The sequence below is a fragment of the Leptonychotes weddellii genome, chromosome 9, assembly GCF_054177405.1.
Source record: "Leptonychotes weddellii isolate Sample4059 chromosome 9, ASM5417740v2, whole genome shotgun sequence".
Lineage (NCBI taxonomy): Eukaryota > Metazoa > Chordata > Mammalia > Carnivora > Phocidae > Leptonychotes > Leptonychotes weddellii.
Window position 1 is genome coordinate 10,719,696 of NC_138377.1, and position 14,245 is coordinate 10,733,940.

Sequence of the window (14,245 nt, forward strand, 5' to 3'; positions counted from 1 at the left end):
TCTCCCACTCCCCCTGCTGTGTTCCGTCTCTCGCTGTGTCTCTCTGTCAAAAAATAAATAAAATCTTAAAAAAAAACACAACTATTTCTGAACAGTATGACCATGCATAACCTGAAGCAGAATTACCTAGGAATATTTCTACAATGTAGCTTTCTCAATTGTACCTCACAGCTACTGAATCAGAAACTATGGTGCAATCCTGAAATTTCCATTAAAAAAAAAAATCTCCCAGTTAATCCTTACTTGCCCCTAAGTTTAAGATAGACAAGTAGTAGAAACAGACATAAAACACACAATATGACTGTGGATCAGGGGTATAGAACCTAGTCCAAGGGAGTCAGACTGAAAGATGAGTAGGAGTGAACCAAGAAAGGAGGAGTGTAGAGGAGGGTAAGGGAGAGAAAAAGAGCATCCCAGGCAAGGAGGTATTCTCGCAAGGGCATTCAAAGGAAAGGACTCCATGACTCAGGAGAACCAGAAAGCCTGGGGCATAGTGAATGTATCTGCATAAAACAGAGAATGTACATTCCTTTCAGTCCACATGGAACATCCATACTAAGTGACTGCTTATTTTGTAATAAAGTCTTAATGAATTCCAAAAAGGCTCAATACAGTCCATATTCTATAGCTTTAAATCATTAAAATTAAAATTTTTAAAAATGCAAAAAAATTGTGTATGCATACACACCTATATCGTCAATTCACCCACCCCTAAATCTCTTGTCTAGTCTGACTTGTGAAAAATCCTAGCTAAAATACTAGTAAGGCAAATGCATGAATATACTAACTCTGGTATTTCAGGAGACTAGACTTTCTCCAATGTGAGAAGGTTTGAACATATGAAACATTTTAAATTGATTCACTTCATAAATGGATTAAAGGAAAAATAATCTCATTAGAAGCCATAAAACATGTTTGATACAATTTAACATCCATTTCTGAATAAACTTCTGTAAAACAGAAATAGAAGTGATACTACTCAATCTAATAAAATCTGTGAGAAGTATTTAGCAAACATATAAAATTAAATATTAGAAGCATTCGTGCTTTAATGCTTCTATTTTACTTCATTTTGTAAAGTCAGGCTAAGCCAATGTGACAAAGAAAAATAAAGTATAAACATAGGAAAGACACAAAACTCACCATTCCCACATGTAATTACTTACTTAGAAAATATGGAAGAAACAACTGGCAAACTACTAAAACTAATAATTATTATCAGTAATGTAGCCCAATGGATATAAAATCACAAAGAAAAATCAGTAATGTTCCTATATATCTGTAATAACTAATTAGAAGTAATAATGGAAAACAACTCACTCTTCATTTGTATATAATAATAGATGTAGAATTTAATCTAAAAATATGTGAAAGACAGGCACGGAAAAAATTATATGATTTAGCTGAAACATATAAAAAACACCTTGGATTGAGAGAAGTCTCACGTTCTTGATGGGAAGCTTCACCATTATAAAGCTCAGTTCTCTCCAGATTAATCTATAAAATCAGTGCAATTACAGTCTAAACCCCAACAGAATATGTTTGAGGGAACAGAATGGGCTTTTTCTAAAGTTCGTACTGAAAAGAAAATAGGTATTAATAAATAAATAATTGGAAGAACAGGAAATGAATGAGGGATTTGTCCTCCTATTGATCAAAAAGAGTAATTAACATAATATGGTATTATCCAAAGTAAACAGATGAAAGGAAATAATAAAGATTAGAGTGGAGGTGAATAAAGAAGAGAATTGAAGAATAGTAGCAAGAATAACAAAGCCAAAAGTTGATTCTTTGAAAAGATCAACAAACCTTTAAATAGACTGACAAAGAAAAAAAGAAAAGACAACTAAAATCAGAAATGGACATGGGATATTACTATTAACTTTACAAAAATAAAATATATATATTTATTTATAAGAGTACTATGAACAATTGTATGTCAACAAATTGGATACCTAGATGAGATGGAAACATTCATGGAAAAACAGAAATGACCTAAACTGACTGAAAATGAAATAGAAAATCTAAATAACTCCAAGACAAGTAGAGAGATTGAGTCAGTCAGTAATCAAAAACCTCCCAACAAAGAAAAGATCAGATGGCTTCATTGGTGAATTCTACCAAACATTTAAAGAAAATTTAACACCAATAGTTCTCAAGCTTTTCCAAAAAAATAGAAGAGAAGGGAACACTTCCTGATTCTAAGAGGCTAGCATTACCCTGATACCAAAGCCAGATAAACACATTGAGAGAAAATTACAAACCAATATCCCTTATGAATATTAGAGACAAAAAAAACCCTACAACAATACTAGCAAACCAAATTCAACAGCATAGTATAAGGATCATAGACCGTGACCAAGTGAGATTTGTCCCAGGAACACAAAGGTGGCTTAACATAAGAAATCAATCACTGTAATGCACCACATTAATAGAATGAAAGGAAAATATACATGATCATCTCAATTGATGCAGAAAAGGCTTTTGACAAAATCCAATGACCCTTCATGATAAAAGCACTCAACAAACTAGTAATAAAGGGTAACTTCTCAACCTGATAAAGGGCATCTATGAAATACCCACTGCTAACATCATACTTAATGGTGAAAGATTAGAAGCTTTTCCCTTAAGACCAAGAACAAGACAAGGCTCATGACTCTTCTATCCAGTATTGGACTGGAAGTTCTAGCCAGGACAATTAGGCAAGGAAAAGAAATAAAAAGCATCCAGATTAGAAAGGAAGAAATAAAATGATCTCTATTCACAGATGACATGATATTATATATATGTTATATATAATATGTATATTAATAAGATACATATAATTTTAAAGAATCCACAAAAACAAAAAACTTAAGAGTTTATAAAAGAGATGTAGGCCACAAGATCAATACACACAAAAAATTGTATTTCTGTATACTAGAATGAACAAAAGTGAAATTAAAATAATTCCATTTACGATAGCATCACAAATGATAAAATATTTAGGAATAAATATAGCCCAGAAAATACAGAACTTGGACACTGAAAGCTACAAAACATAGCTGAAGAAGTTAAAAGGGAATTAAATGTGGGAAAGATCCCATGTTCATGAATGGAAGACTTAATATTCTTACAATGACAATACTCCCCAAACTGATTTACAGACTAAATGCATTCCCTATTAAAATTCTGAATGCCTTTTTGCATGAATGTAAAAGCTGATTTTAAAATTCATAAAGAATTTTAAGAGACTCTGCCAGCCAAAACAATCTTGGAAAAAGAAGACAAAGTTGGAGAACCCATACTTCACAATTTTGAAATTTACTATAAAACTATAGTAATCAAAACAGTGTGATAATGGCATAAGGATAGACATATATATCCATGGAATAAAATCGAGAATCCAGAAAAAACCCATACGTCTGTGGTCAACTGAGTTTTGACCTGTGTGCCAAGGCCACTCAAAGGAGAGAGAATAGGTTTTCTAACAAATGGTGCCGTGACAACTGAATGAATATCTACATTCAGTAGGATGAATTTGGACACCTATCTTGCACCATCTACAAAAATTAATTTAAAATGGATTGAAAACCTAAACGTAAGAGCTAAAACACAAAACTCTCATAGGGAACTATAAGTGTATACCTTTGTCTCTTTGGATAAGGTGATGATTTGTTAAATATGACCCTAAAGCACAAGAAATGACAGAGAAATAAATAAATTGAACTTCATCAAAATTAAAAACTTTTGTGTGTGGTTGAAAGGACACTGTCAAGAAAGTGAAAAGACACTCGCTGAATGGGAGACAATATTTGCAATTCATATATCTGATAAGGATCTAGTATCTAGACATTCTCAAGATTTCTTACAACTCCACAACAAAGAGACAAACCACTCAGTCAGAAATAGATGAAGTCTCTAAATAGACAGTCCTCCAAAGAAGATATACAGATGGCCAATAAGCCCATGAATGATGCTCAATATCATTAGTCCTTACGTAAATGTAAATCAAAATCACAATGAGATACCGCTTCACACACATTAGGATGCCTATAATAATATTTTTAATGGAAAATGACAAATGTTGGTGAGGATGTGGAGAAATTAGAACCCTCATACATTGCTGAGGAGAATATGAAATGGTGCAGCAAACATTTTGGCAGGTCTTCAGAAAGTTAAACATATAGAATTACTCTATGGCCCAACAATTTTACTCCTAGATATACATCCCCCCAAAATTGAAAATGTATGTTCAAACAGAAAATTTATATCAACATTATGCATAATAGCCAAAGAAGGGAAACAACCAAATATCCATTAACTGATGAATGGATAAACAAAATAGGCAATATCCACACAATAGAATATTACTCAGTCATAAAAAGGAATGAAGTATTGCCATATGCCACAGCATGGGTGAACCTCAAAAACAGTATTGAACAAAAGAAAACAGACACAAAAGGCTACATATTGTATATTTCCACTTATATAAGATGTCTGGAATAGGAAAATTCATGGAGATAGAAAATAGAATGAATAGATGGGCTGGGGGAAAGGGTAAATGAAGAGTAACTATTTTTTTTAAGATTTTATTTTTAAGTAATCTCGACACCCACCAGTGGGGTATGAACTCACAGCCCCGAGATCAAGAGTCCCATGTTCCACTGACTGAACCAAGTAGGAGCCCCAGTGGGGAGTAACTATTAATGGGTACAGGGTTTCCATTTGGGGTGATGAAAATGTTCTGGAATTAGTGGTGATGATTGAACAACATTGCTAATGTACTAAAACTCACCAAATTGTACGCTTGAAAATGGTTAGAATGGTGAATTTTATCTCAATAAAAAGAAGAAGAAGAAAAAAGAAGCTGGGGGGATGGTAATCCTAAATTAAAAGGTAAAAGGAAGAATAACATTTAAAAAAAATAGAGCTTGGGGCGCCTGGGTGGCTCAGTTGGTTAAGCAACTGCCTTCGGCTCAGGTCATGATCCTGGAGTCCCTGGATCGAGTCCCGCATCGGGCTCCCTGCTCGGCAGGGAGCCTGCTTCTCCCTCTGACCCTCCCCCCTCTCATGTGCTCTCTCTCTCTCATTCTCTCTGTCTCAAATAAATAAATAAAATCTTAAAAAAAAAAAAAAAAAAATAGAGCTGGGCGCCTGGGTGGCTCAGTTGGTTAAGCGACTGCCTTCGGCTCAGGTCATGATCCTGGAGTCCCTGGATCGAGTCCCACATCGGGCTCCCTGCTCGGCAGGGAGTCTGCTTCTCCCTCTCCCACTCCCCGTTTGTGTTCCCTCTCTCGCTGTGTCTTTCTCTGTCAAATAAATAAATAAAATCTTTAAAAAAAAATAAATAAATAAAAAATAAAAAAAATAGAGCTGATTATCAAAATCAAAAGCCAATCTCTAGCAAGAGTGATCAAATAAAAAATGAATGACAAATGGACAGTGCATATAATGGCTCATTCTTTGGGATACTAGCTTCTTTTTTTTTTTTTTAAAGATTTTATTTATTTATTTGAGAGAGAGAATGAGAGACAGCACAAGAGGGAAGAGGGTCAGAGGGAGAAGCAGACCCCCTGCTGAGCAGGGAGCCCGATGCAGGACTCGATCCTGGGACTCCAGGATCATGACCTGAGCCGAAGGCAGTTGCTCAACCAACTGAGCCACCCAGGCGCCCGATATAATGGAGATTTTAAATGGCATTAGTGAATGCCACGAAGAAAGGCAGTTTGAAACAGTAGACTTGGAGAGGGTTCCATAGAGTCCACAGTCCCATCATATCACATTGGCTCCTTCTAGGTCTCTGTCTTCATGCCTGCAATGGGAGGGGCCCAGAACAGGGAGTCTGGTGGTCCTCATGTGCTGCATTCAGAATAACACAGGCTTTGTAGGTCTCATGCATGTTAATCATCAACCTGGCAAGAAGCTGATACTTGAGATCAAATTACCAAGGGAGGAAACAAAATTCAGAAATACTGTACTTTTAGTCCATTATTAATGGACTTTCCCCCCCCCTCTTACCTTCTCAGGGATTTTATTCATTCAGGAAACAAATATTTAGTGAACATTTACTCCATTTGCAGATGTCCTGCCACAAAAAAAGCAAGTCAACCTATATTCTATTTGCAGAGATCTGGTAAATTCAAGCAGTGTGCTAACATGTCTACTCGGGAGGAGTGTAACTGCACAAATGATCAGAAGTTTTCACATGCTGTTGCTTTCTCAGATTGCAGAGAAAAGGTAAGGTAATTTTTAATTGCCTGAAGACTAAGTACTTTCATATTAATATAAGATTTTGAAGTGTGCATTTTGATTAAATATGAAAGTTAAGACGTGGAACTAATGTCTTATTATGACATAGAACTAAACAGGACACAGAGCTAGGAAGATCTGGATTTAAATATCCCAAAACAAGGTAACAAACCACCTCTGCAAAATAGAATAATACCTGCCCACACTGTCCATTTCACAGGATTCTTATAAAGATACACACACATGTGTGTATATGAAAACAATTTGTAACCTGTCATACACTACACTAGATTACGATAGATATTGATTCATTCAGAAATTACTGAGTATCTAATGTGTATCAGTACTGGGAATATAGAAGTTGAAGTCCTTGTAATCAAGGAGTTCAGTTTGGTAGTATTGACAAAATAGAAGACAGTATAGTATGTTGGTTAAGAGAATGGGTTCTGTGTCAAATATTTGATTCTGTTAGTCTTAAAGCATTCAGAGGTCTATCAGATGGATATTGGTGTTTGTATTAGCTAAGTTAAATGTGCGCTTAAGTAGATCTATTTCAAGACCTTGTAAACCTATATAATAGCATTATAGACCCTCTCTCTCTCTCTCTCTCTCTCTATATATATATATCCTTTATATAAAGATAAAATCACTTAATACCATATCGAGCATAGCATTCGCAGTGAGTTATGAGGGTTGTTGTATATACCCCTACAACTCTCCCCTCACTGAATTGCAATAATATTTCTTGAGCATTTACTATCTACTAAACACTGCTCTAAGCATTCTCCATGATTTGCCTCATTTAATTTGAGGCACAGAGAAGCCAGGTAATTTGCCAAAGATTACATCATCAATATGTGAGAGAGCTAGATTTGAACTCTGACTCCAGAGCCTGAGCTTCAAGAGTGTGGCTGAAAGATCATGGCTGGATGGGAGAGAGGCAGAAAGGAGGTGGTCAAGGTCCAATTCATGCAGTGCCCTATGAGATATGAGTTAGCCAAAAAAGTTTGAATACCATCATAAGAAATTCCTGAAAAGGGCCAAAAGAAAGTTACAAATTTTGTTACCACAATATCTGTGTATTACTTTTGGAGTTCACATTCATTCTACTGTAAGACAGATTGTTTTTCATGAGCTGAGAAGGCAGGAATCCTAAGAGGCACATGTCATTTAAGAATGGCCAAACTCTTGGGGAAATGTATTTATTCACCCTTTATGAGGAAATGAAATTAGTCTTGAATTTTCCAAATTGACATTCATTCTTGGAATTTGAACTTTAGGTTCCTCGTTTTAAGTTTCCAGTTACACAATATCCAGTTTCTTTGGAAATTTACAGTGAGGATGGACGTATCCCAGTGGAAACTCCATATCTGGTTACCGTGACTGAAGTGAATAGGAGGGAAAACTGGAAACTAAGTAGGGTTTGCTTTCTTCTACGGTTATTTTGTCTAATAATTAATGTTGTTACTACCTAGGTAAGTGGCTTATAAAATCTGTTTACACAAAGAACAGCCAAGAGTTGGACACCTAACTGAGTGAGCCACCCAGGTGCCCCTCTTTGGAGAAGAAGTTGAATCAACTGGCATGTTGCTATTCACTCCCCTCCTCTTTCTCCCATGTATTTCATTATTACTTTCGGTGCCCTGGATTTCATGGCATAAAAGCATTTTTGGTAAAATATTTGAAAAGCCGTTTTGTAGATGAGAGGCAAAAATGATTGAGTTTGTGCTACATGTTGGTCTAATTGTCTCTTTTGACTGCTTTTGCAATATTACAGAGGAAGTTCTAAAAGTATAGCCAGAGAGCCTATAGAACCTGTCTTCTAGGGGCACCAAGCTGGCTCAGTCCGAAGAGCATGCGACTCTTGATCTCAGGTCATGAGTTCAAGCTTCACGTTGGGTGTAGAGATTACTTAAATAAATAAAACTTAAAAAAAAAAAGAATCTATCTTCTAATTTTACAAGCAAAGTTTCTTCGAATTTCTATGGTAAAATAATTTAAGAGATGCAGAAAATTTATTAAATAAGAAAAATGAGGGGTACCTGGCTGGCTCAGTCAGTAAAGCATGCGACTCTTGATCTTGGGGTTATAAGTTCATATCCCACATTGGGTGTAGAGATTACTTAATAAAATCTTTGGGGCATCTGGGTGGCTCAGTTGGTTAAGCATCTGACTCTTGATCTCAGCTCAGGTCTTGATCTCAGGGTCATGAGCTCAAGCCCCACATTGGGTTCCATGCTGGACATGTAGCCTACTAAAAAAATATAATAAAATAAATAGTAAAAATCTTTTTTACTTGGGGAGGGGCAGAGGGAGAGAGAGAATCTTAAGCAGGCTCCATGCCCAGCTCAGAGCCCAATGTGCTGCTCGACCTCACGATCCTTAGATCATGACCTGAGCTGAAGTCAAAAGTCAGACTCTTATCTGACTGAGCCACCCAGGCACCCCAGAGGTCTTATCCTTCTTGGTAGTGTCCCTGAGGAGATGCAATGTTAGCTACACGGCCTAATTTTCCCTAAATATATTTTCTATATAGTCAAGCCAAATCAAAAGTCTGGGATAACTTAGTCATGTTACAGAGTGAAATCCTTCATTGTACCTTGATTATGTAGCAAATTTTATGCAAAATGTGAAAATATTATCAGTGTGCTTAAAATATACTTCATGTACTTTTAGAACACAGTGTACCAGACAATGTAAAAAAGTTGAAAAATTACTTAGAACCACGTCTTAATGCTCCAGTGTATAATCCTTTAGGCCTCAACTTAAGTATAAAGGTGAGTTGACAGCACTTTTGTTTTTCCTGTTTTGCGTTGAAGTAAAACATATATGTCTAAACAAAGATTGGTTTAAGTTTTAAAGTATAAGTGTCCATCAATGGTAGAAATTGCATCTTTAAAATATATGGAGGGTGTTTATTTTTCCTCCCTTTCTCTTGATATTATTATTTCTAAAAGTATCTGAAAGTTGAATTTAACATTAACTTACTGTTTTTTGAGCTGATAGGCAAAACTAATAGATTATTTTTCAAGATGGAGTAGAAAGGGTATTTCCAAAATTAAGGGAATAAAACAGTTTTGGTATCCTTCATCTGGATGTACACAGGTATGTCTTCTGGTTCTAGCTGCCCGTAAGAACACATGAAGTTGATATAATCCAGGTAATTGTTATAAAAGCCGATAAAAACAAGTGGACATATCAAAACCATGAATATGAGGATTAGCCCAAATTACCTGTCAAGGTCATGTTAGGCTTTATGTTTATATTTCTTCATTTTTTTTTTTTTTTAAGATTTTGTTTATTTATTTGACAGAGAGAGACACAGCAAGAAAGAGAGCACAAGCAGGGGGAGTGGGAGAGGGAGAAGCAGGCTTCCCGCTGAGCAGGAAGTGGGGCTCGACCTGGGACCATGACCTGAGCCGAAGGCAGACACTTAACGACTGAGCCACCCAGGCGCCTTATATTTCTTCATTCTAAAACCAAGTTTCAGCTATTGTCCTTCTTCCTCCATTTTTATTTTGATACATGAAGTAGATGCCTTAGGAAGGAGATTGTATCTTTCTATGCAATATCTATAGGTTAAGTGGCTCCAGTGTGTATTTTAACTTAAAGGAACATACGTGTCTATGCTGCTAATGACCAGGTGTTTTTTTTCCACAGGGCTCTGAGCTTTTTCACTTCAGAGTGTCCGTTGTTCCGGGGGTCACTTTTTGTAACTTAGTTGAAGAATTTCAGGTATGGTAAATGCACAAGGTACCGATGGGGTGATGGCTGGGGAAGTAGCATGACAAGTGTTAGTGCAAGAGACACAAAAGAGAAAAACGGCAAAATTTGTGTGATGGACAGGTCCTGGAGACAGGGGATCCTGGAGAAAGGGGGGTGACATTGTCAGTAATGATGAAGGTAGAGTGTATGACACATAACAGGACCCATCAGAGGTAGGAAAATTTTAATAAGTGCCTGTATTTGTTTTTGTTCTCTCTCCATCTTCCATTTTTAACTCATTTTCAGACTTTTACCACATTTCCTCTCACCCTATGTCCCCAAAGAAACATATGTCTATAACATTTTAGTTTCCATTACAATCTTCCTGATTATTTCATTGTAATGGTAGAGTCTTAATATGCCAAAAGCCATCAAGATCTGAAAGTTTTGGGAACCAAAATCAATCTCCCCAAATTACCCCATGATGTGCAATAATTCAGTTATGCTTCTTCACATAACGACGATTGCTACCAGGATGAGAAGGAATGAGGATTTGATTAAATTGATTAATGACTCATTCATTATCAAATACTGTTACCACATTATCAAAAACAAGATTTCTCTCTCTCTCTCCCCTCCCTCCTTTCCTTCCTCTTTCCCTCTCCCCCTCCTCCCTCTTCCCCCACCCCTCTCCTTTTTCTATCTTGACCCTGCCTAAGGCCAGCCCCAGCAATGGATCTGCACTGCTGTAAATGTGTGTTAACTAACTGGAATTTAAATAAAAACTTAAAAAATAAAATAAAATTGATGAAAATATAGTCATTCAAAAAACAAAAACAAAGAAGCATAGCAAAGGCTTCAAAATAAACCTGCAATATAAACACCTCACTTAAGTTCTGGAATAACCCCTGAGTGACACAGGAACCAGAAAGACACAAGAGCATAGCCAAAGTTTTGAAACTGAACTGACACCGGAGCCACCACTGAGAGTAAAGCATAACTTGATCTGAACTCAACCAGTGTAGCCAACTGCTAAAACAAACAAAACCCCAATATTTTCCAGAGAATTTTTAATAAGACTCGGAGTCTCACAACAGAAGCATCTTAAATGTCCAGGATAAAATCCCATATTACTCAATATGCCAATAACTAAGAAAATATAATAGATTCTCAAAAGAAAAGACAATCAGCAATTGATGGCAAATGAAATGATTAGACAGATGTTTTAAGCCAGCCATGATAACCAGACTGTGTGAGGTAAAGGTAAATGAGTTTTGAAATGACTGAAAAGGGAAAGGGAGAAATTCTCAGCAGAGAAATGGAAGCTATAAAAAAGAAAACCAAATGGAAATTTTAGAACTGAAAAATACAATATTTAAAATTTAAAAATCACTGGATAGATTTGCTAGCAGAACAAATATGCAGAGAAAAAAAATCAGTGAATTTGAAAACAAATCAATAGAAATCCACTCTGAAGAAAAAAAGACTTTAAAAAGAATGGCCTCAGGGATCTATGTGATAGTATCGAAAGTCTGACCTTTAGGTCCCCAGAGTCCATGCAGGACAGGAAAAAGGGATTGATGCAGAAAAAAGAAGGACGATGAGGGGGAGGAGGAGGAGGAATGGGAGGAAAGGGAGGAGGAATGGGAGGAGAGGGAGGTGGTAGGAGGAGTGCAGGGGAGGGAAGGGTTAAGGGAGGGGAAGGAGAAGGAGGAGAAAAGAGGAAAGAATAAAGGCTGAAAATGTCCCAAATTTGGTGAAGACGTAAATTTACATATTTAAGAAGCTTAGTGAATCCAGAGCAAGATATAGAGATTCTGCCTAAACATATCATGACCAAACTACTAAAAATCAAAGATAAAGAAAAAAATATTGAAAGCAGCCAAAACAACAGCAACAACAAAGCCATGTAAGTGAACAATAATTTGAATGACTGCTGATTTTTCTTCAGAAACCATGGAAGCTAGAAGAAAGTTGCCCAACATGGGAGGATGGACTGCCAATCCAGAATTCTGTATTCAGTGAAAATATCCTTCAGGAATGAAGGAAAAATAAAAGCACTCTTAGATGAAGGAAAACAAAGATAATCCACTATTGGCAGAACTTCTCTTTTTAAAAAAACATATAAAGAATTTCTTTATATGAAAAGAAATTTTTCATTTAGGCTGAAAAGAAGTGTCAACAGAAGGAGACAAAGCTTCTGGAATGAAGGAGGAACCACAAAAAAATAAAAGAAAGACAGGAAGTGATTGTACAGTTAACCAAGGGAGAATCATTAAACAACAGTAGAAAAAGAGTGTAAGTTTCTTGGGATTGTCGACACCTGCTTTTGAAAGTATCCTGAAACAATGGGGATTTTTGCGCACCTTAAAGGACATTATTGGGATAATTGACAAAATTTGAATAACGTCTATAGATTAGAGAACAGCACTGTCTCGGTGTTAATGCCTTGATTTTGGCAATTACACTGTGGCTATTTAAGTGAATTCTTTGTGTTTAAGAAATACAAATTTAAGTATTTTGGCAGTAAAGAGATATTGTGTCTAGGAGACACACTTCTATGATTTTGGGGTTTAACCTTTTTTTAGACATGGTGTGGAATATTTGGATAGTCAAAGAAGAGTGGAAGGGAAACATTTGAAGAAAAACTGTTTTCAAGAACTTTAGAGGTGGCCGTTTAGCTGGCGAATACAGAATTCAGAGGTGATACAGCCTTCTACTCTTAAAAAATAATGGATGGCTTAACTGAACAAGTGAAATGTTTCTAGCGTCTAGTAAGGTGACTAAAATTTTATTTTATGTAAGAAATGGGTAAGGAAGGCATTCTGGGTAGAGGGAACAGCAGCAGCAAAAACACAGGTAAGAGAAAGCATCAAGCTTATCTCTTGAACGGCTTCTATCCATTTGGCTGGAATGTAAGGTTCTGTATAAGAAAGTGGGTAGGTTAGGGTCAAACTGTGGGAGACCTTAAAGCTCATAATAAGAACTTTAGAATGTTCCTGTCAGCAAGAAGAAGCTATTAAACATTTTTGAAAAAAGGTGTTCAGGGATGGAGACCATGGTCTACAGCAGTCCAGTCAGAGTGAATCACAGGATTTTTGCACCAAATGCTGAGACATGGATTTGCTCTTTCTTGATGATATTGAACAAAACAGCTTGTGGCCCCAAGAGCTGCTGTCAGCCATGAGGGCTGTGGAGACTAAGAGGGGAGATAGCCAACACTGAGGAAGCAGAACGGAAAGATGCAAACAAAAGCCAAACAGACCAAGATTACAATGAATTGTTTCCTCTGGCTCTTTCAGCATGGAAAAGAAAATTCACTTTTGTGATTACACATAGCATACAATTGTCTCTCTCATTGGCCACAAACAGATTAGAACTTTCTTAACAAAGCTAATCATCCATACTCCTCTGATGGTCCTGCTTAGAAGGAAGATTTTTGTTTTTTTGTAGTACCATCCTGAAGACCACAAGTGGAATATCACATCCAATATCTAACATTTTCTATCAAATTCCCAATAATTCCAGTACCATTGGGCACACACCATTGGCTCTACAGTACAACAGGAGATGGCTAAGCCAGCTGATCCATTACCACGAGGATACTTATCTGCCCAGATGGGAAAGAACGGTTTCTCACTGCTTTCCACACCACTTAGCCAGGACCACCTTTTCAATTCTGCTGCTTATAACATCCCACTTCCGGTACCAGTTCTGTATCGTCAAAATTCTTTTCGTTGCAAATAAAGCAACTTCACTTTTTTTTTTAAGTGTTTTTTAGACAAACGGCTGTCTTACAAAGATGAATCTGGCAATGTTATTATGTCAGCATGGATTGACAGCACAGAGAGGAGGCTGAGTGGTTTGTTCATACAAAATGAGGTAATAAAGTTCACAGTAGCAGGATTGAAAATGGAATGGAAAGAATGAATCTGAGAGAAATTGTAAAAGATTCGATGGCATACGAGGGTTGTTTCAAAGAAAAGGCATACCTCCTTTGGTCACTGGGAGGATGGTGGTACCTTTAACTTGAGCTGTATTCTAAAGCAGCTTACCCATCCTTAGCATTTTCCCACATTCTCCACTGTCCTATTTCCACTCATCTCTACTTTCTTCTACCTCAAAATATGATCTAGCTTCCTACTTCACAGAGAAAACCCAAGTCACTGGGCTCGAACCATCTTACTCTCTGTATGCCCCTGCTTCTAGAATTAACGTATATGGCACCCATCCTGGCCTCAAGTCTCAGAGAAAAAAGACACCTCTGTGCCTCTCTGTCAACAATCCTGTCTCTCTTCTAGGCACTTGT

General features: G+C 36.7%; 1 protein-coding gene across 1 annotated transcript in view; it reads left to right on the plus strand.

The window, feature by feature from the left end:
- The window catches only part of CATSPERB (catsper channel auxiliary subunit beta), a 78,728-nt gene that overhangs the window by 62,081 nt on the left and 2,402 nt on the right, over positions 1-14,245 (plus strand). Inside the window, exons 21-24 of the mRNA XM_081829737.1 lie at positions 6,109-6,219; positions 7,512-7,647; positions 8,908-9,008; positions 9,892-9,966. Of these exons, the coding sequence (XP_081685863.1) occupies positions 6,109-6,219; positions 7,512-7,647; positions 8,908-9,008; positions 9,892-9,966 (423 nt within the window). The remainder of the gene's footprint in view (positions 1-6,108; positions 6,220-7,511; positions 7,648-8,907; positions 9,009-9,891; positions 9,967-14,245) is intronic.